This window comes from Parus major, chromosome 3 (genome assembly GCF_001522545.3).
Source record: "Parus major isolate Abel chromosome 3, Parus_major1.1, whole genome shotgun sequence".
Taxonomy (NCBI): Eukaryota; Metazoa; Chordata; class Aves; order Passeriformes; family Paridae; genus Parus; species Parus major.
The window spans coordinates 55,831,488-55,854,505 of NC_031770.1; the positions used below are offsets into that span (position 1 = coordinate 55,831,488).

Below are 23,018 nucleotides of genomic sequence, written 5' to 3' on the forward strand. Positions count from 1 at the left end.
GTCTAGCTGCTTAGAGGAAAGGCATCGTGCTGGTTATCCTTCCTAGTCTGTGCCCTTGTAGGAGGGACAGAGGCCTATCTGTAGAACAGTTGATGAGGACAGGGTCAAGCTGACACAGAGACCATCCCCAGGGCACAGCTCCTGTGACATAATCAGGCTTCTACTCCCCTCCTTTCATTGTATCATCACTCCTTGCCCTGCCCATTGCAGGGGGGTTGGAACCAGATGGTCTTCAAGGTCCCATTCATCCCAAATCATTCTATCGTTATACGCAGCCTTTTCAAGCTCTGCAAGTGGATGTCATTTTCATGGGGGAATAGGAGATGCTTCCTAAATTTTAAGAAGTTAATAGTATTTTTTCAAGAGGATGTTGAAGCAGAACAGACATGTGCCTTTACTAGACCCCTATCTTTAATTCTTACTGTTGTAAGGACTGCACAGTGCCTAACCAGAGATGATACCAGCCCTACACCAGGTGTGACCATTGTGGTGGCTTTGTTTTGTTGTTGAGATTGTTTCTGCTTTGTTAGGGGTATCTCAAAACATTCACAGAACTAAGTCACCCTCCTTTATCCCATCATCCCCCTGCCAAATTAGAACTCCAAACTCTATGCTGCCATTCCACTGGCCTTCGGTTCCACATTGTTCCTCATTCCAAGCCACATCCTTCCTTGTGAGACCATCAGCTTCCTCAGGCCTGCTCCCTTCCCATGTGGCAGCTGCGAATGACAAACATCCAGCGTTCAGCATCCAGACATGAACATCCCAGGAATCCTCTCTGCTTTTGGCAAGCCTCCTGCCCATCCCCAAGCACTTGCTGTATCCAAGCTGTGCAGGTTCCTCAATGAGCACAGCTGCCTCCCATATGCTCTGGATTGCATGGGAAAGCCAGATCCACTTCCATATTCTGAGCTAACAGGCAGGATACTTGAGCTGTTGCCAATAAAACAGCCCTACAAGAGGAAACAGCACACAAACTTCCTCGGGATGCAAGAGGCTTGGACTCCAATCCCTAGTTAGATGCCTGTCCAGGGATTTCACTAACCAGTATAAATGCACAGACCTTGTAAAAGGAGCAGCAGAGGCTGTGTACACCTTGAGTACAATGTCTGGCAGAAGATTCTGGTTCAATCTGCGCCTCCAGATGCCAAAGGCAGACAGTGAGAACAGTCCCCTGCAGTGTGAGTCCACTGACACCATGCCAAAGCAAGATGAGGGACAGGCTGGGTGCAGTGTTCCAATATCCCTGCACTTGCTGCAACCAGTACAGCAAAGTATTTGCAGATAGGGGATTTAGCATTTTAGCTGAGGAAAGGAAGACACCAATTATTGCAAAACTAGTTCAGGTGTGAATCTGTCTTGAGATACAAACACTGCTAATCAGCCTCAGCCACAGAACATGAACAGCAGGAAAAAATTCATGTCTGAAGTCCAAGGTCTGCTAAATCAATTAATTACCAACCAATAAACTACCAACACCCAGATTTTTGGTGCCATGACTATACCCTTGCTAAGCAGAACTGCAGGAGCCTAGAAGATACCAGTTATGTGCGTAAAATCCTTATCTGCTAATCTGTAATACAAAGGATTTGTGGATGCTTATGTTGTTGCTTTGTTGGAGTTTTTTATACTTTAGTCACACCAGCAAGGTGTATGATTTACTAATTTTTCATTCTGTCTCTCTGAATACTGTTTTCTGAATTTAATAAAACTACTTCAGTCTGCTGAGTACCCTGTTCTTATTTCTTCTGAAATATGAATATTTTATTGAAACTTAGAGCCAAATCACAGTTTAATTCTGTAATTTGCTTCTTTAATTCACCTCAAAACCTGAATGTGAATTCTCAAGAACAAATCTAACTTCCTGAAGATGAAGCAACCATCAGGAAATAATTTACGCTAAGCAAAGTGAAAAAAAAAAACAACCCACCACATACACAGGTTAGAACAAATTTGTAGTTGCATTTTATTTAATCAATGAAAATCTACCTTAAAAACACAAAACCAAATTTGGTAACCCCATACATTGGATTATTGAAAGCTTCAAGCTTTGAAGCACAAGCCGTAAGTCACAGTCTCGAGGAGAGTTTCAGAGGCCAAAGCAATACACTGGAACAAAGTGGTATCTTTTTGTGGAGACATGCTCCCTGCACCATTAGCATGGTTTTGGGCACAGCAGGTTTTTTAGCTGTCAGTTATAAAAAGAAGCTTTTGTATTTGTTTTATAGTTAGGTTTGTTGCATTGCTTACCTAGGCCCTGGATAAATGGAGAAAACAGGCAAGTTAAAAGCCCTTGCCTGCCCAATTACTACCAACAGACAATTTACATTGTGGTAAAGCTAGCTTTATTTAAATGAGGTTCAGACAAGAAGTAACTTTACATATTATTAACAGCTTTGGAGCTACAAACGTAAGAATCAGGATTACACAGGTCATGCTTCTGTTATTTTGTTTTACCTGCTGCAGTTATTGCAATATGGCTTAAGGTACATAGGTATACAGTTTGTACAAATTCAGCCAAGTTTGCACTTGTGAGGTGTTATTAAGAGCATCATTACCTTGCAAGCCAACCTAAACGTGTGGAAATCAACCGAGGTTTTTGGAATTGCCCAAAGCTAAGGGGGAAAGCTGCCGCTAACAAAGGACAGGGATAGACTGGATTGTTTGAAACCACCTTGTTTGGCTTTAAATATTTATATAATTCGCTCTGAGGTAAGGAAAAATCTTTTGATGCTTCCACGCAGGGCAGCACCAGATGGTACAATCACAGCAGTGCAATCAGTCACATCGCTTGCTGGACGTGCAGCCTCGAGGAAAGGCCAGCACCTGCCGTAACAAGAGCATTTGTACACTAAAGTTGATTTTAAAATAAATTACTATACAGGAATGAGAGTGAGCTATTGGTTCAACTTGATGGGCATTGGTTTCACAACGTGCGATATGTAACCTTCACTTTGGAAATCAGAGCTGAAAGTACTGACTTGTACCCCTTGTTCGATTTTAACGTAAACAACAAAGGAGATGACCAATTCCTGTTGGGGACAGACATCCCAGGACTCTCAGTCTTGGGGCTTCTAAGTATCTTTGTATCACCCTGCCCATTCTGGTCTCAGCTGCTGTCAGTCCAATCCACCTTTCATGAAGCTTTTTGAGAGCTCAGTACCCCCAAGATCTCATCAGCTTTTTGCAATTCAAGGCAGAACTCATAACCAACAAGTCCCTTTTTTCCTCCTTCCCACTCCTGCCTCAGAATAGACAGAGAATTGTCTGCAATGGGGAGAATTTCAGAAAATGGTGTGGAGGGAAAACAGTTCAGGCAGGGCTTGGGGAAGAATGAAGTGCGTATGCAGGAAAGATGTTAAGACATTATAGGGCAAGGAAAGGTTTTGGGTTGGATGGGGCAGTGAGCAGAAATTAGCAGAGCTTGGTATGAGAGGGGTGAGATACAAAAGTGTCTGGAGGGTTCTCAGGAAGCAGGGAGGGCTGCAAGTAGAGTGAAGTGAGAAGTGGGTCAGGTCAAGGCTCTCCTTTTGTCACTGGAAATACCATAGTTTTACATTAAAATCGGAACTGGGTTTAGGATATACATATAAATATTCAAAGCAAGACAGCCAAATTTTTTTGAGATTTTACAGGGGGAAAAACCTGGAACAATAAATAGGAAACTACATGTTATCAATTTCTGCTCCAATAGTATCAATTTCCTCTCCAGGCTACTCTACAATATTCATTTAAGGGAATGCCTAAACAGTACAGAAGTATCATTGCTCTACATTAAAATCAGAACTGGGTTTAAGACATACATATAAATATTCAATACATTACAGTCCAGTCCTGAGACCTGAAGTCTGGAACAACAGAGGAAGGGTATTTTCCATCTCCTTTCGAGCTACACTGTAGAAATAATTTCTGACTAAATCAGGCCTGCACAAATACAACTGAAAGACGGACAGAGATACCTGAATGGGACTGAAAGGCAGCAAACTTGAGCACCTTGCTCAAAAATTTGTGCGTGATCCAGTTCCTGCTGTTTGACAGACGTATCCAGAAGTCTCATGTGTTCCCATCAGTCAGCCCTCCTCTTCCCCCTCACACACAAGCTGAGCAGCACCTATGGCCACTCACAGGTCAGATCAAGGCAGCTAGGAAAGATGTGAGGGGTAAGGGAGACTCAGGGACAAGTGAAGGGATTCGAGGAGATTGGACAGACAGGACACACATTAAATGAGGGGACAGTAATAACCATGGCAAAAATTCTAGTGGTCTGCCCAGTCACTCAGTGGTGCATCTCCAGTCTCAATGGATTATTTTGGGCAGAGACAAATAACCTTCAAATGGAACACAGGTATGGATACAGCCAATATTAAAGGCATTGTTTTTCTAAAAAAAATGGCAAGGTGAGGTCTTCAAATGAACAGATGTTAACATCCAAGAATAAAGGGTAGTGAGTAAAGCTCCTGGTTCTGTGGCAGGATTGTCAGTTGTTCTCTAGGACTGGCATCACTCCAAATGCCACATGGATGCTTAGCACATCTGAAAGAAAGATAAAAGTAAAAAAGCTTTAGTAATGACAACTTACTTTCCCAAGAATATGCCATTTTCCCAAGCAGTTCTCAGAGATAAAGGTCTTATGACTTAGTGAAGCAAGTGAGGTATATATCCTAGGGAGAAATGGTACTTGTAATTTCTGATTCAAATTCCTCTCTCTGAAGTGCAAAGAGCTTTGTACGTGAGGCACTCCAGGTCTACCAAGGAAGGCAATATTCACATCATTTAGGATTTTAAAAAGAGCTTTGTTAGAGAGTGTGTTTGCATATTAAACTGCATACGTTAAATGTGTCATGTGAGTTCCTACCCAGGGAAACTGGAAAATACATTTACTACCTCCCAGAAATACCACACCAAAATACAGGCCAAGTCCAAGGCCACTGAAGTGAGGACAGCCATTCAGCAAAACAATTTAAAAAAAAAAACAAACCACCACACCACACTAGAGAGAACAGCTTAGAGATCCTCACAATTATCTTCAAAAAAGAAATAAATTACTGGCTAAAAATGGTACTTACATTCAAGGCGTCAGAGCCACTGAGTTCTGACTTTGTCTATCACAAGATGTTCCTTCTTGACAACCGTCATCCTCCCACATTTGTGTTTTCCCATCTTCCACTGGTAGGTGATAGGGATGTTCCTCACTTTCTCTGCATGTTTGCTGTCCTTGATGTTGGTCTGAGATTTCCATTACGTACCCAACCTCTTTTTCCCTTAATTTTGGTGTGTGTATGTCTAGGATGTCTTTGGTTGAATCTTCTGAAGTACATTGTTCTAGGGTTGATTTCTGAAGTCTCACACTTTCCCTTGAAATGTCTTCAGGGCTTGTCACGACTGTTAAAGAATTCTGACTTTGTCCATCTTTCAGCATCTCAGAAGTTAAAGGCATGTCCTTTGTTGTTTCCACATTTCCATGAATTTCTGCAGTGTCAGTTAAGGCAGGAGTTTTCACTATTCCTGGTTGCTTGAGCTCTTGTTCTTTACTTCGCATCTCTTCCTCTTTTACTGGAAGCTGTTGATCTACCTGCGTACTTCCCAGAAGTTCAGGTACAATTGTATCTGATGGGCTTTTCCCTACATACCTAGTGCTCTGCTCTGGCTCAAAGGCAGCTGACTCTTCTGTTTCTGCAAGTTTGTCAACAGCCGACTGGATGGCATTCAGTACAATTTTTGTACTCTGGGACTCTATGATCACAGACTCAACACACTGCTGAAATTCTGGGTGGCTGGGAGACAGACTGTGACTGGAAGGAATACCATTGAGTTCGGCTTGCCCTATGCTCTGGGGCCGCTCTTGCTCCTCTGACACTCCGTTCATGGAAGCGCAAGTTCCTCCAGGCTTGGGTGCCTCCACACTCCCAAGCTCTGCAGTCCCACAGCCTAAACAGTCAATATTAGAACCTGGGACCTCTTCCGAAGCCATTTGCTCTGCTGTGGTTGCCAAGTGCTGTACAGTTTTGGCTGTCATGTCTGTGCATGTCACAATTTCTGCTATGACATGCTCTCCCCCTGCTGCAGCTGTTAGAGCCACAGGTGTTTTCAGAGCCCCCAAGCTTTCAGCCTGTGGAAAGGCTGAATCAGAGCCTTCTTCTTGCTGGACAGCAGTTGAGCATTCATCATGTCTCACAGCTTCCTGTTTTCCATATTGAAATACGTCTTTGGCTCCTTCCAGCAATTGCTCATTTTTCTTGTCTTCTTTTTGGAAGCTTTGACAGTTCAAGGTTTCTACAAGTTCTTGTCCTTTTCCCACAGTCTCTTCTCCAGCCAAGCTGCTGGGTGTTTCACATTTCTTAGGACTTATATCAGCGATAACAGCACTTCCATTTTCAACAATCTCAGGGCATGCTGATGCTAAATCAGATGCCCCACCTGCTTCAATCTGCATGGGAGCCTCAGCAACAATGGAAGTGCTCTCCAAACACGTTTCAGATTTGAGTACAGCACCTTCCACTTTGCCACCTTTGGCTTCATCACTTTTGGAGGGGCTTTCAGTTGTTTTGTCTCTGCACTGTGACTCTGTGATGGGCACAGAATCTTCTGCTGCAGTGTCCTGGTCAGACCCATTGCTCACACTCTGCTCAGCAGCTGCAGCTGCTTCTGAGCCAACTGTTTTTGAAGGAAGGACAGAGGTTTTTCCCTTGCTCTGCGGCAGAATCACAGGAACAGCGACTTCTGTGCTTTCTACTCTGTTGAGCACAGCATCATCTTCCTCTCTCAGGGCAGGTATCCTGCTAGGACCTCCTTTAGTACAAACTTGCTCTTCTGAGTCAGGAACTCCATCTTGTTTTTCAGTTCTAACAGAGACCACAGTGACAACTGCTCCTGCACCCTCTGGTCCCACAGTGCTCTCTCCTTCAAGCTCCACAGGCTTTTCAGCTGTAAGCTCCAAGGATGAGGTTTCATCCTCTGTGTTGTCCTGAACCTGTGGAGAATTGCAACACATCTCTGAAAAACGGTACAAGCAGAGAGTGACCAGCAATGTTCTAGGTGAAAAACCGCAACACCCAAAAAAGACAAGAGTTATGGAAGAGCATAAGGTGATGACATGGGGATTAGCAGCTCACCAAAATGCCAGCTTGTGTTGTTTCTGAGGATGTCTAGCTCATTAAACAAAGGGCAGCACTTAAAATTGATTTAAAGGAAGGGATAGCTAGCAGCACTTGAAATGAAGACTAAGCCAGAAGATGAGGAGGTCAGGAAGAAGGCAGGAATGTGCCAGCAACAGTAACTACAGCATTTAAAGCCAGAGATAGTGGTGGTGTTTCATGTCCTCCCTTTGCAGAGGTACCTCAGCTTCACCTGCATTTCTATCTACAACTGAAGATACAGATGTGATCCATGTGACACCATTCACAGCGGATGGTATCTCAGGTGTTCATGTATCATCTTCAGTAACTTTGTGCAGTGCAGGAGCCCTAATGGCAATCATTTCAGTACCTCTGCATCTGTGCACACCATCTCCATTTCTGCAGGCACTGCATCCACTCACCCTGCACACAAGCTTCAGTGTCTGCTGCTTCTAAACATCTGTGTGTCTCTCACTGGAAATGAGCTTCAGTTATCTCAGGCTTCACAAGGAAGGTCCTTGACAGTAATATACCCACAACCTGGTTCTAAACAATAGTACCTACCACTTGCTGATTTTTTCTTTGACAAATCACCCTTTGTGTTATATGCAATACTTACTGCAAGCTTTCCTTCTGGAGCACGTTCATCTCTTGTTTCATCCAGCATCAACTCTGTTATGGGTAGTTTCTCTTGTTCTGAAGGCTCCTGCTTTGCAAACAGCTCTTCCTTGGGAGAGATGGCTTCGATGCTGTGAAGCTCTTTGTCATGTGATAAAGTTTCTTCCTCTGTTGTCCTCCGCATTTCATTTACCTCTTTATGGTCTTCTACATATCCTTGACATCCTTCCATGCTTTCTTCCACCGCAGCATGTATTTCACTTTTCTCTGAACCTTCAGGTAGAACACTCTCTACAACTCTGTTTTGGCCTGGAATGCTCCCTGCACTTTGCTGGGGGCCTTCCTCTTTGTGTTCTTTTTCCAAGGACTGTTCAAGCAGAACAGTTTCCTGGCCTACAACATCTTTAGCACCACCTTTCAGTTCTGACTCAAGTCCCTGTACTGTTGTAATTACAGTTTCTGACACAGCTCTTTCACTAACCAGCTGTGTTACATCTGACTTTACTCTCTCAGCAACTTCATGAAGAACTTTTTGAGTCTGTTTGTCCAATTCCTTCAAATTTTGTTCAGTGGCCTCTACTTCTTGAACTGGTGTAGCTTCCTCTGTAGTATCTGGGGTTTCTAACAACTGCGAAACAGCAGAAACCATCTCAGTTGTCTCCTCAGCAAGGGACACTTCCATTGTTTCTTCAGCACAGGAAGCTTCTGCTGTCTCCAGAGCAGTCACGGCTTCGGAGGTTAGCTCCAGCTCGCTTGCTGCGGTGTCATCACTTACATCCTTTCTGGCCTCTGGCACCGTCTTAGCAGCTACCACTGCATCCTCCACAGTAACACCCGGTTCAGCTGTTGTATGGGCTTCTTTCTCTTCCTCCTCTCCTGCCTGCTCAATGCACTCTGTCAGAGCAGCAGATATCCATGACGGTGACCTTTCCTCAATGCTGGTCACTGCCCTTTCCTCTTCCACAACAGTAACAGCAACTGCATGCACCAGCCCGTCAGATCCTTGCTCCATCCTTAGGGTCTCCTCTAACTTTTCTGCTCTCTCTTCCTCTGAGATTTGTTCTCTCATCGCTTCAGCATCTTTTGCACGTTGGGCTTCCATTTTCTCCTGTTCTGCTGCTTCATATTCAGATAAAGGAACAACAGCTGGAATATCAGAATCTTCTTCAGCTGTTTCTGCCATGTCTTCTCTTGCTTGTTTAAGATGAGCTGGTTCTGGCTTTCCATCTGACTTTTTCTTCCTACGGCCAGGCATCAGTTTTCTAAATGGAACCCATGATTCATCTTTTCCAGGCTCACCATCCGATGTTGAGTGCTCCAGGCTAGATCCCACAACAGAGTCTTCAGTTCTCTCTTCCATTCTGGTTTTGGATCTCCTTCTTGGAGTAACTAACCTTTTGAATGATTCCCATGTTGAAATACCTTCACTTTCAGATGGGCTTCCAGCTTGTTCTGGGGAAGAATTCCCTTGTCCTTGATCACTCTCCTGAGAGCTAGTAAGAACTACATCTGTTGCTGTTTCTTTGCTCTGTCCAGACTCTTCTACTTTTTGGCTTTCTTCATCAGATGATGATGACTTTCTGGCTCTTTTCTTTGAAGAACCTACACATATAAAAGTTTCCCAGGACACAGAGGCATCAACTTTTCTTTTGGGCTCTTCTGTAATTTTCTCTGGTTTCTGGTCAATCCCATTTTCTTTTATTTCTCCCTGATTCTCATCAACAACATGTTCAGTTGCAGATACTGCAACACCCTTTGTCTTATCAATTTCTTCTTCTTTATCACTTTCAGAAGACCTTCTGACACGTTTCTTGGGAGTCACCATCTTTTTAAAAGATGCCCAAGGCGTAACAGTTTCTCTTTTTCGCTCCACATCTGGAATTGTGGCATCTTCACTTTCAGTGACTTGCATTCCATCTGCAGATTTTTCCAAAGAGGGAATTTCATTTATCTCCTCAGGAGAGGAAGCAGAACTCTCCCCCTTTTGTTCCTCTGGGCTATCTGGGGAATCTGATAAGTGCTGAATTGGTTCACCCTGTTCCCCTAACTTAGATTCTTCTCTTTTACCTTTTTGCTTCTTTCCAGACAGCTTTTTCAACCCAGTACCTGTAAAGAGTTTCTTTAAAGGGCTGCCTTGTGGTTTAGTCTTTTCTTGAGAAGATAGGAGTTCCACTTCATTTGTGATACCTTCTGGAGGCCTCTTTCCAGCTGCCTCTTCAGAAGTTATTTCCATGGTTGTTTCATCCGGTTTGACAGTATCAGTCGCATCTGTGCCAAGTTTTCCCTGTAGTCCCTCATCAGTGGGTTTGACTGACTGTTGATTATCCTCTGTGTCAACTGAATGTTCAGAAGTAGAAAAGGACTTTGATTCAGGAGCACTCAGAGTTGACTTTGTTTCATGCTCTTTGCTTTCCTTCTTCTCTGTGGTTCCATCCAGAGCTTCTCCCTGTGCAACATCATCTGCTGTGGGTGACATTTTCAATTCTGCTTCCTCTGTTTTTTCATCTAATGTCTCTTTCCCAAGTAGAGCAGGTTTACTTCCTTCTCTTCCTTCAGATTTTTTAAGCTGATCACTAGAAATTTCCAGTGCCACAGATCCTGTTTCAAATGTCTCTTCAGAGGCTATTTCAGTTCTGTCATCTGTTTCACACTTCTCCATTGACTCCAGTTTTTCTCCCACAGGTAGGACTTCTGAGGATGTTTCCAATTCTCCGTTCACACTGTCAGTGACAAGAGGTACCTCTGACTTTGTTTTTAGTGGTTTCTCTGTCACCTCAGCTTCTTTCTCTCCTTCTTCAGTTTTTTCTTCCTCTTTACTAAGATTTTCTGAGACTTCCACCAGTTTCCTTTCTTGATCATCTTCATCTTTTTTTCCCTCTTCACTTTCTTTTACAGCTGTTGCTGCCAGATCCTCTTTTTGTCCCTGCTCATCATGCTTGACTACCTCTTTCTTTTCACTTCCTTCTACTCCTATGGCTGCCAGAGTCTTTTCTGACTCCTGTGTTTCACCTTCAGTTTTCTCCTTTTCTTGTGCTTCAATAGTTACTGCTGTCACAGTCCTCTCTTCATCTTGCTTCTCAGATCCAGGTTTCTCCTCCTTTTCACTGATTTCAGATGGTGATGTTGTCCCCTCCTTTTCTTTCTCCTCTTCTTTCACGGGAGACTGTTGTTCATCTTCTTTAGTCTTCCTAAAACTCTTCTTTTTTCTAAATCCAGTCCATCCTTGAGTAAAAAGTTTTCTTAATGGTGATGCAGTTTCAGTGGCTAAGGCAGCTGGCTGAGAACAAACCTCATTTGCTTCTGGTATTTTAGGAGATTCGTCTTCTGTTTTTTCGTTATTCAATATGTCTTTGGTATGGTCTTCTGCTGAGAGTACGTCCTCAGGCACTGCTGTTTCTTCTGAGCCAACTTCTTTTTGATCATCAGCTCCTTCAGGGACCTGTGTGTCCTTTTTTACAGTAAGCAGCTGAACTGGTTCCGATTTTCCTGTCTTTTCCTTCTTCACTGTGAATCTGAACCCAACAAATTTAAAAACCTTTTTAAAACCCAGATCATAAGACTGTGGCTCTGCCCCCTGATCTTCTGCAACTTCTTCCAAAGCCGGCAACTGCTTAATTGAATGAGCATCCTCCTTCTCAGCATCTACACCGTCCTTGGTGCCCGAGTCAGATGGATTTGTTGCCATAGTTTCAGTGTCTTCCGTCAAAGTTACACTGGAATGTTCTGTTTGTCCAACTGTTAAAACAACAACAAAACCCTAGTTAATTTCTTTCTAAATTTAATGTTGTAATACACCTTTATTTATTTTTTCATTATAAATTCATAAACATATTTGCATTATTATCTGTGTACCTTTTCTATATGCTAATAGTACATTTTTAAGAATTAGTTTTTGTTCTGTCATTACTATAATTATTTTCTTTCTTCCTATCATTGTACAATTCTTTCCAAAGTTTATTTGCAAATGCACCTTTCAAGCTAATTCCATACCCTGATTTTGCAGTTCTTTTTGTGTGGTTTGTGACTTTAAGTTTACCTTAAAGTAAAAAAAAAAATTAAGTAAAAAAAAAATATTTCTATCACAGACTATACAGAATAACATATGTAATTATTCCTGAAACAAAGCTCAATAAACATTTCCAGTGCAGACAGACACATCATTGGAAACCCAACAAAAAAAACCTGCAAACAAAACAAAACTTAAAAAAAGCCTTATGACCTAAAATGATGACAAAAAAAAGAAAGCTTATTTTACAGCTCTGTCCCAAAAGAATAGTAAGATGTGAAAATGCCCATGGGAAGTTACCTGTTTTTCTGAAAACTTATAACCCCTACAAAACATCTGTGTAACAACAATATATTGCTTTGAAGATCATGAATCTTTGGAATTCTCCCATACAATACATGTATGCATGCAATACATCAACATCTACCGCAGTTCCACGTTACTTAAAATGAATGAAGTTGTTACCATGTAAGAAGGTAAAATTATCCACTGCTCATGTGTCTGTTTGCATTATCTTTTCTTTGAGGAGAGTTTGTGTTTTTCCTTCAGGTCACTGGCAACCCCCCCTCTAAGTCTTGCTGGGATAATTTAAGTATTATTGCTCCTCTGGACAACTCAAGTTCAGAGACTGGCCTGTAGATTAGATCTACGGCATATTCAAGACACCAAAAGATTCTTGGCCTTGGATGCTGCCAGGATTTCAGTTTAATATTGTTCTTGGCCCTAGATTTTGTGCAACAGGTGAAAATGCAAGGCCACAAAGGAACATGCTCTTCTCTCTGACCAAACCTGTTAGAAGTGTCAAGATGGAAAAAAAAAAAAATTAAAATATTCAATGTTGAACAGCAACATCCTAGAAGAAGGAGGAAAGTCCCTTTCTTTTAAGCTGTACATGTGCTAATTCAATGTCCAGAGGCAGGAGGAGACAGCTTTACAAAGCATGTGATCATCAACTGCCCCAAAAGGATGTGGTTTTTACTTGAGCCACCTTGAAGTTGTCTCTGACTGCAGCTGGCCCTGCCTTGCTGGAACACCTGATCTTCAGAGGTCCCTCACAGCCTCTTGCCTGGTTCCCACTTTATTTGAAGGGCTGCTCCTTCAGAAGCACACACACACTGCAGAATCCAGGTAAGGCTGGAACTAACTACACAATAAGTAAAACAAAATCCACAAGGATATTGGCTTCTAACTGCTATGTAGAGGGCAAATTATGTTTCATAATCAGCAGCCTACTGGGTGTTGTTTTTAAGTCAACATAAGAAAAGCTTTTTGTTTTTATTTTATCTAACAGTTTAATATTATTTACCTCAACTGTTAACTCCTAACTTAATTAAAAGCCTGACCTCTGCTAACATGCTAACTCCCCGGACATTTTAGACCAGAGATGTTTGAACGGAGCAATTTTTGAGGGAGAAGGGTAAGACAAAAGAGACATTTTGAAGAAGCCAGAATTTTTGGTCTATTGGTAATATGCCTCTTGCAAATACCTTAACAATCCACAAGTGAAATAACTCTTATCAAACATTACATTTTGTTTATTTAGTTGTATGTTGAGACTATACAAGGATAAAGTCAAGGAACCACTTTTGTGTCTGTGTTCATCTATTCCTACATCTGGAAATGAAGTCCTTGTCATTTCCATAAAATTGTGTCATTTAACAGAAAATTGTCAAAGGCTTAAAGGGAATTCAGAAAGTTAGAGGCACTTCTTCAGAGACTATCTTCAAATCATCATATATAATTATTTAGTAACAGGTACTTCAATATATTCTTAAGCACGTTTACACTAAGAATGACTCTTGGCTTAACCAGCTATGAAGCTAAATGCTGATCATTCAACATTGAATAAGAATTTGCTCACGAACAGGCCTCTTAGCATCTCTGCTGGAAACAAGGTCTATAGAATCTTCCTGTTTGTCCCAGCCCTGCATTAATGCCAACATGCTTGCTCTTAGACATGAAAATCTCCATCTGACACGAGTTAGATGAAGGCAGACTGAAATACAGGGCTGAGAACCAGTAAGGAATTCTGGGTCTAAGCAGGAATGACCGAAAGTGCAGGAAGTCAGAAGGGAGTGGAGAAGTCAGAAGGCACTTGGGACTCCTGAGCAGCCAGCAACATGGATTTCTATGCACTTGCCTTTCCTCTTGCAAACACTCCCTGGGAATGCATGTCCTTCATCCTTCAAAATTCTGAGGTTTCAAAAAAATTGTATAAAGGTGACATTTGTTTTCTTATTTATTCCTAATTTTTCCCTAACTCCCTTAAGGAAACATCCCCTTGGAAGTTTCCTTCCAAATTCATCCCAAACGAGCACAGGAGTTTAGTTTAAGATTAGTTTCAGGTGTTACAGATAAATGGAATTACTGTAAGAGTGGAAGATAAAGAGTATGAATAAATGAAGCATTCCATTTCCAAAGAGAGATAAGATGTAAAACCAGCATATAAAAGATGTCTCTTCGTATTTAAGATAGGCATTCAAAGGGTTTTTGCTTATTCTGTTTATAAAATGATGTGTTTATAACACCCTAAGATAAAGACCATGTCTCTGTAAAATGTTTTGCAGGTGAAAAGAGCTGTGACTGTTACAAAATCTCAACGTATGGGTATGCATTGAGATAGAAAATGCAATCATAAAAATAGAGAACACAGAGCTTAGAGGCAGTGATAAGCTTTCAAGCTGTTAAATCAAGCTGACAGCAATTAGGTCTTCCTTGTGAGTCTGTCCAGCAGACACATTACCTTGCAGTATTTCACTAAACAGTGCAAAAGGAAAACTAACAGAAATATTGATTATTGATATTGATCTTATTAATACCAGTCTGAAATGTCAGAGTTATGCTACAACACATCACACTTCCATCTTTCCCTCATGGTGCATAAATGATATACTTACAGACAGATAGCCCAAGCACCACCCCTTCAATTCCACCAAAGGAGTTAACCTGTCCAGAAGGTATTTTACCCCCAAGATAACATTCCGCTGTCACCTGTTAAGTGACCTGCTGCTGTTGCACCCAGTCTCTGCTTTGCCTCCCTCTTTAACATTTTAAAACCCTGGAAGATTCTTTAAAACTGAATTTCTGATGCCCTTCCTCAGTGTTTGAAGAAAGAGGTGCCATTCAGGAAATGTGCCTGCATGTTGCCAGGAGGCTGCCACTGTTGTGTGACAAAGCGCCACGAATATCCAAGCATACACCTGGGAACTTTATATTTAGCAGTTGGACTCTACAGTGATGCTTTTATTAATGACACTTCAGTGCCCAAACACTTTCAGTATAATTCTGAATGCAGAAAGGCTTAGAAGTTACTTACACAAGGCACTGCTGGTCAGAGTTCTGTAGCATATCACTACCACAGGTATTCAGGCAAGACAACCAGCACTTTCTGAATTAATTCAGTGGTTTTGAAAGAACCTTTAAGAAACACCAGACAGGCTCATCCAAACAGCTACCAGAAAACAAAACAAATATAGTAAAATACTGATATGAATAACATTTCCTTAGGTCTCTCCTGAACAGGGCTGTACTTTACCAGCTATGTGCTAGCCAAGAAGGAGAATACAACAAAAATATACTTAGAGGAGGTGATGAGGATCAGGGGTGATATCATAGAATTGATACACTTAGCTGTTTAAATCCACCATGGCTAAGGACCAACACTGAAATTCTGTTTTAACTACTTACATACCAATTAACCTTTCAAATATTTTTCATTGAATCAAGGTGCTGCTCATGCTTTAATAACTGCAAGTTTTATTCTGAAAGAAACTTTCTAAACTGACAGTTTTGAGGACTCAAAGGTGCTTGATCTCACCATTTCATAGATATTTAGTCCACTGTAAGCAGTTATTCCCATTTTATCGGGAGCATGCTAATCAGCTGTTGGACAATTAGTACTTCCAAAACAACAGAATTCCTGTCTCATCCCATTTAAAAAAAAAAATTAATAAACTCTTCTTTTTGTAGACCGACAGACACTGTCAGCAGTGCAACTTAACTGCTCCCAGCTCTCATCTCTCTCCAGAAGTGAAAATGTGTTTCTCCCCTGGTAGCTGCCAAAGAGTTAACAAAAAGCACTCTGACTGCAAGAGTTAAATCCACAGCACTTCATGAGCTCGAAGTCAACCCTGTCAACATCTGGAGTTGGTTGACTTTTCCCCCTAAAGATTTGCAGCACGGTGCTGGATTTTTTCCATGAATTCCCTGCATTCTCCATCTCTCAGATGGATGTGACACACACCCAGCGCCCACCTCACAAACTCCTCTGGCCACTGCAAGGCTCCAGAGGACTTTGTGCTGTTTCCATTTATTCAGTGTTTAGGGCCAAATCGTGCTTTTGGTCACATACACAAGTCTCTCACCAGGTTCACGTGAGCAAAAGCAAATGCTGCAGCCATGAGGTGTCATTTACAATCATTTGTCACCATTGTGTCCGGATTTGCTACAAATACAACTTGTAAAAGAAAAAAAAAAACAAACCACAAACAAACAACAAATCTCCAGATACTGCTCTAAAACATCTATGAGACAAACAGAAAGCACATAAAAAAAATCTGAACCAAGCTTGTATTTACCAAATGTGGTTCTCTTAACGACACAATTCTTCTAATTATCATTAGAAACATTAATGACAATAAGGGATAAAAATTGATACAAGTGAGTAATTAAAAACCAAAACACATCTGAAATTATAGTATCTATGAAACCTACCCTGAACAGATTTATTTAGAATAAAGTGTATTTTTGGAATTATTTGTGAAACTGAGCACTTTAGCATAAACCAAAAAAGAAAAATAATAAAAAAAAAAAAAAAAAAAAAAGTTTCCACTGCAGAGTGTACTAACTGTTCATTATACCATAGATTCAGATTCTTTTAATCACAAGTTTCAGAAGGTTGGGTTTAATCAATTAAACACACTACTCACTTTGCAGTAACAAAATAACACAGAAATATGATTATGTGTCATCGTTCTAACAATTTAATTTTTTTTAACTACAACTGTGACATTGCTGTTTCTTAACAATGTATTTTTCACAAATTCTTCCTTCCTTTGCCTGCTACACACCATAAACATTTCCACTTCAATGTACAAACAGCTCTTCCATAGAAAGCACATACTATGGCCTTCTCCCTTCTATTCACTCAGTTTTCTAAGGACTGACTTGCCATGTTCATTGCAGGGAGCAAGTTCTTTCAGATTAATTAAATAATGAGGGAGGATTTACACAGATTTTTGCATGCCAAATCTCACCCTGCATCCATGCAATTCATAAGCTTTTCAACCATGTTGTTACTTCAAAGCTTTTGAAACAAGTACTATTTAGTCTTCAGGTCTCTGGTACTTCAGTGGCAACTGAAGAGTTAGGTTTAAAAATCTCACATACTTTTGTGTTCATTTTTAAAAATGGAAAAAAGGAACAAGCTGCAAAATATCTGTAGTTTTTCATGGCTTAGAGCTCCTTCAGAAAGCAAAAGCAGCATCCGCAGAAAACGACATCATAGAAAAGTAACAAAACCTCCCCCAAACACACAATCATTTCCGCTGTGATGCTGTAACATTCTAACATTCCTCAAAAATATTTATTTTTAGAAGATTTTGATTTAGCTGTACTTGTCTGCTCCAACCCAGAGCTTCTCAAATTCCAATTCTGAGATTCCAGCTTCTCAGATTCCAGCAGGAAAAGTTATGCATTTCATTTATTCAAGATGAAGATATTTCTTTTTTCATTTCAGTGTTTCAAGAAACAGCCCTAAAAATCAGATAACAGTATAGTTTTTCTTTAAAACAAACAGAAGACTTAAAGCCAGAAGGGTCATTAGCTATGGCTTGGATAAAGTTGCTGTAGCTAAAAATTCTTCATTAAATATGCTCACAATAATAAACTGCTCTCAGAACAGCACAGCTGTTCTATTTGGGAACCAAACCAGCATGCTACAAATATTTATGAAATTTCATGGTTAGACATGCTGTCATGCTGTCCACATCTCACATTCAGTGACTTAGTTCTGCTTCTTAAAATAAAATTTATTCACCGAGAGTAAGATAGATGCAACTCTAGCACTCGGGTATTTGAGAGGGAAAAAAATTCATGGCTCCATTAGCAACAAGGATGGGATAAGCAATACAAGCCAATAAACCCTAGGATGTTTTTGAGAACCCCTAATGATTAATGAACAATGAAAAGCAGATTGAAATTTTTTATCAAAACGACCACATAAAGACTAATGTAAACATCACAAACTCGCCACAAAGGAGATGAAACTGCATCTGCACTAATTAGACACATGACAGCTTCATACACTCCTGCATACCAATAAGCAGAGCTTATACCAATACTCTGCTCCTTCCAAGAAATGGTAGCACATACTACAAGCTAAATGCAGTTCTTGCAATATGTACTATAGAAGCAGCTGTGCTGCAATTAAAATCCAAGGTTCTTCCACAGGAATTATTAAATAAGGAAAGCCTCAAACAATCAAAACCGTGCAAACCTATAAAGACATTGCTTTTGAAAAGCAGTTTAACCTTTAATTGCTAACAATAGAAGGAAATAAAAAAAATAGAGAACCCTTGAGGAAAAAGACTCAGCATGTGATAAGCTCATTAAACATCAAGTTTAATGAAAACCCTATTGTAAACAGCAGTAGGATACCTCCTCCACTACTCACTGATTCAAATCACGTACAGTCCTCCCCAGGGCCAGCTCCAAATGGAGCCGCACTTCTGCAGGCTTTGTTGTCGATATGTATTGTAAAGTTGAAGTATTTTGCATGAATCAACTCCCCCTATTTGCTGAACTCATTCACTGGCCCTAGCAAACAATATACAAGAGAGTAATTATCAATACAATGAAATAAAGATTTCCTAGATAGCTAGAGCCATACATCATCAATCTGAGAGAAATTCCGATGCAAATTAGCTATCTTTAGGAAAAAAAAATCACAAAAAAGGGGTTTGTTTATTTAAATTTCATAATAGCACTTTGTCTCCCAGAGAAAGACCTAAATTTGTGCAAACCCAGCAGTTTGATAATGTTCTTTCTTTTAATTCTTCACTCCTCCAAAACTCATCTTTTCAGAAAGCCCAATTAGTTTACGGTGTTAGCTCAGCTTCAGTGGCTTGCGTGCCAATTCCTTAAGTAAGATGTGCGGAGTTCAGCGCACACAGCATCGAGTTTTTGGTACTGCAGGCTGGGATCCCGCTGCTCCCCATACATACACACACCCTTGCCACGGCGCTAATCCCCTCTGAATTTTGCTTTGTTAAGATAAAACAGAAACAGAGTAACAGCTTCATTTCTCTCATGCAAGTATTTTTACAACACAAACGATGCAAGCTTCCGTTATTTCCTCCAATTTCACCAAATTTAGCTCTTAAAAGTATTTTACTGCCTTATTGCTGGATGTAAAATAGCACCATCAAGTGCGATAACTACCTTTTCTTTCTATTCCCCACTTTCAGATAGGAGGTCATAGCCCCATCCTGCAGAAAAACACCCAGTTATCATCTCCACGTTCATAGAGCCTCGTATCACAGGTACCACATCGTATGTCCGTCCGATCGAGGCCACAGGACACTTCCTGAAGTTTCAGCAACCTTAGCCTGGAATCTCACTGAGATAGAAATACTTAAGCCAGACCTTTTAACTCCTAACTCCTTCCCTGGCAGGAAATCCAGAGTGGGTAACCCTGGGGGCCCCGAGGCTCTCCCGGGATGCTGCCGCCGCCCGCACAGCCCAGGCGCTACGGAGCGCAGGGAGCAAACCGCGTGTGCCGGCAGCGCCACACCGCCTTACCCGCCATCGTCACTGTCCCCAGCATGGCTGAAGCCGCACTGACACCACGAACCACTCCGAGGTTCCTCCCAGGGCCGCGGGGCAGCCCCAGCCGACGGCAGCGAGAGGGAGGCGGCCGGGCGGCAGCGGCGCTTCCACCCCGGCACCCGGCTGGCCGGACGGAGAGACGCCTGACGGAGAAGCTGCCTGATGATGGAAGTCTGACTGTCGGAGGGCTGTGCTCTCCCCCCAGCCCCACGGCCGCTCCCCCTCGTCCCGGACAGCCCCGGGCCCCGCCCTGGACCGCCCCCCGCCCGCCCGGCTCTTCCCAGCGCCGGCCGGCCAAGCGCGGTGCCGCCTCCTCTCAGGGTCCGGGCGGGAGCTGCCGCTGCGAGCCCCCATCTCCCTCTGCCCCGCAGGGAAGGACCAGCCGCCCGCTTCTGTTCCCGCTGCTCAAACGCCTTCCCGATGCTGCTTCCCGCAAAGCATCCTCCACCCAACCTCAAGAGATGCCGCTTAAAAGCCCCATGGATTTTGTTCCTCATAAACAAAACCATACAAAACACTTCTGGTTTTCCACACTAAAATATTTGCTCCTTCGCTTCTTACTGTGGGGTTGGTTTGGGTTTTTTTGTTTTGTTTTCATTTGTCTGGAGGGTTTTTTAATTAGAATTCTCTGCAACCTAATTACTTATAAATTGCTTTAAATTCTTCTGTTAAGAGTTCCATAAACATTTTACTCCAGATAGTTGTAGCATAATAATTTAATGCTCCTACTGATAGTAAAGAAGGGATGCAATATGATAAAATAAAACGTAAAGGCTCAGTATCTAATACAGATGTCCTCCTACTATAGCAACAGTATTTAATTTTGATTAATCGATTATGTTGAGTATCTCCAAAGTTCTGGTGATACTTTGAGCCTTCATCTCTCTGTCAGAGCCAACTTCCTAGCCAATTTACTAGAATACCTGGTTAATTTAATTTTATAGTGGCAGCTTGAATGAGTCTAGGTCATCTCTCAAGTGGTCTTCTAAATGCAAAGTTCAAATAATGATGATGAGAACCAACCAACCCCAAAAACTTTTAATCATAAACACTCCCTCAATGTAGGTAGACACTTGCATTGTTTCAGTGCTTGGTGCCACAATGCTTTACTTCTGAGATTGGACTTGCAAGCAACGTGAAATAAACAATGAGTGGAGAACATGAAGTGTAGCGCTAAAATGGAACACTTTTCTATGTGAAAGGATTTCTCTGCATGAAGCAACTAAGAGATACTTCTCCACCTTTATTCATCTGCCTAAGGACAGATGAGGTGGACCAAGTCCAGAGGAGTGGATGCAAACATCTGAACACAACCTTTACTTAAAGAACTCTTTTCAGTGCTCAATTGGGCAAGTTTTATTTGTCTCTATAGATGATGCCATTTTCAGCTATTGTTACCAGCAAACACGTGCTGCATCACCTTCATAAAAGGATTTTTTACTTAAGAGCAAACACACAGAACTGCTTTCCCTTTCACATAAATAATGCTACCATGTAGACTTGGCTCCACTGACAACAGAGGCAAAATTACAAGATTTTGTCTTACAAGACAGGATTACAATAGGAATATCATACAGCTACAGGAGAGATGATTCTCAAACAAAGCCAAGGTTTTTCAGCTAGTCTAGTCAAATCCAAATTCCTAATGCTCTGTATGTTCACATCATGCCATGCAACTGGTTACACGTGATTACCTGCACTCAGAGGGAGTTTCTCATCTCTTCATTACATATCCTAGGAATGTGATTTCCATACAACCCAGGATTATTCAAACAGAATATTTGACTGACTATTAACTTGAAACTCACGCCCTTTTAATGGCCTTTTCTTTAACTTGATCCAGAAGCTGAATACCAGCATGAGATCTTCTGACACTACTTCCAAACATCAGGTATTTTCCTTTATGACTGTTTAGCAAGTATCCTCCCCAGTCCCTGTCCACTTAAGAGTAAAATTTTAGAGAAGTGGAGTTTCATGAAAGATAAAACAAGTTGCATCCCGTTTTTGTAGTGTCAAAAGCCCCTACTGGTACAATTAAAAATAAAAAGCACAAAAACTCAAGATAAAATATGGTAGCCATCTATTGGGATAACAGCATTATGGCAATTAATCTACAGATGTGACGAAGGATTGCTTTTACCAGGATTCAAACCCTAGAGTACACACCAAGGATTACACACATGCCTTAAGCTACTCTACAGGCTGACACTGAAGATAGTGCCTCATCTACACTGTCCCCATGCCTTCCCTGCTCTCCACCACCAGCATTAGATGCCTGCTCTGACTGTAAACCAGCCCTCCCTCTTGCCATCCTGCCAAAAAAGTCAGCAGGCAGCAGGACTGCTGAAGCAGATCTCTCAACGCATGCCTGTGAACAGGAACAGAGGGAAGCAAGAAGATGCTGATGAGAGCAGGAAAGGTGGGCTGCCAGATTACACAGGACAAAGAACAGCACATTCCTGACTGTGCAGCAAGGCAAGGGAGATGTTCCCAAGACAGAACACACAGGGATGCCTATGATGAGAAAGGTTTGTGGTCCAAAAGCAAATACAATAAAAAGCTGTAGGAAAATGAATTTTCATCAAGGTAAAACAAATGGATTAGCAGCCTGTCCCTTCCTGTGAGTTCAAAATCATTTTTCATTAATATCACTAATGAATTAACATAAAAGGATTTCTGTCTTATGAAGGAAAGGACAGGCTTATGCAGCAGGAACTAACAGGAGAAGTGGAAACTGAGCTGTTCCTAACAGGCGGATGGCCAGCAGACAAACAGACGCACCCAGAACCGAGTGACCCCTAAGGGGGGAACAGGTGGGCATCTCCACCACTGACACCACAAGCCTTTTGTCATCTGAACTCACTCCTACAGAGAAAACATATCACACAAAACAGTGCCATAGAAGCACCTGAGCAACAACAGATCACTTGAGTAACACCTGCTCAGTAGCAGGCAGCTAGTCGAGCCCCATTTCTACTTCTCATCCCATTTAGCACACAGACCTCCACGACATGTCCATGGAACACACATTTTACTCACCATTTGTTCCAGCAGACTCTGTTTGCTCTCTGGGTGGTTCTTGGAGCGGTGAAGCCACCTCTGACTGCTGCTCACCGAGTTCCTTAGATGCTGTACCAGCTCCCAGCTGTGGTGGCTCCTGTGGTGAGGCATCATGCTCCACACTATCTTCACTAACATCAGGTACTGCTAAACTTGCGTTTAAAGCCTGCATGGTCAAATATTGATTGAAGGATGGTAGCAGGGAAAGACAAAGAGAAGGAAAGAAAAAGAAAACATCAATATAAGGCTGAATTCCCCCCCAGCCCCCACAGAATATTGTTCTTTCATTCTCATTTTGAATATATACATGCAAGCAATTTTAACTTTATTAAATAAGAGTACTTCTGTGAGGAAAAAAACAAAAAACCAGAATACATAATCTGGGACTATTT

The 23,018-nt window shown here is 41.7% G+C and overlaps 1 protein-coding gene across 2 annotated transcripts; it reads right to left on the reverse strand.

Moving 5' to 3' along the window:
• Positions 1-1,942: 1,942 nt before the first annotated feature.
• Positions 1,943-22,791, reverse strand: AKAP12 (A-kinase anchoring protein 12). Of its 2 annotated transcripts, none has more exons than XM_033512762.1 (4): positions 22,606-22,791; positions 7,735-11,468; positions 5,067-6,970; positions 1,943-4,533 (listed from the first exon to the last, which is right to left on the reverse strand). In XM_033512762.1, exons 2-3 carry the CDS (start codon positions 11,416-11,418, stop codon positions 5,069-5,071), a joined length of 5,586 nt encoding a protein of 1,861 aa, XP_033368653.1. In that variant the 5' UTR covers positions 11,419-11,468; positions 22,606-22,791; the 3' UTR covers positions 1,943-4,533; positions 5,067-5,068. The 2 variants fall into 2 exon arrangements, with proteins under 2 accessions (XP_033368653.1, XP_015478415.1); XM_015622929.3 differs by lacking the exon at positions 22,606-22,791 and adding an exon at positions 19,540-19,732.
• Positions 22,792-23,018: the final 227 nt, after the last annotated feature.

Excerpts from the sequence above, each read along its gene's own strand:
- AKAP12 (XM_015622929.3), bottom strand. The coding sequence starts at position 19,564 with ATGCTGGGGACAGTGACGATGGCGG. Across the intron at positions 11,469-19,539 it reads GGGGACAGTGACGATGGCGG|TTGGACAAACAGAACATTCC; the intron begins GTAAGGCGGTGT and ends TTGTTTTAACAG. Across the intron at positions 6,971-7,734 it reads CTCCAGAAGGAAAGCTTGCA|GTTCAGGACAACACAGAGGA; the intron begins GTAAGTATTGCA and ends AATTCTCCACAG.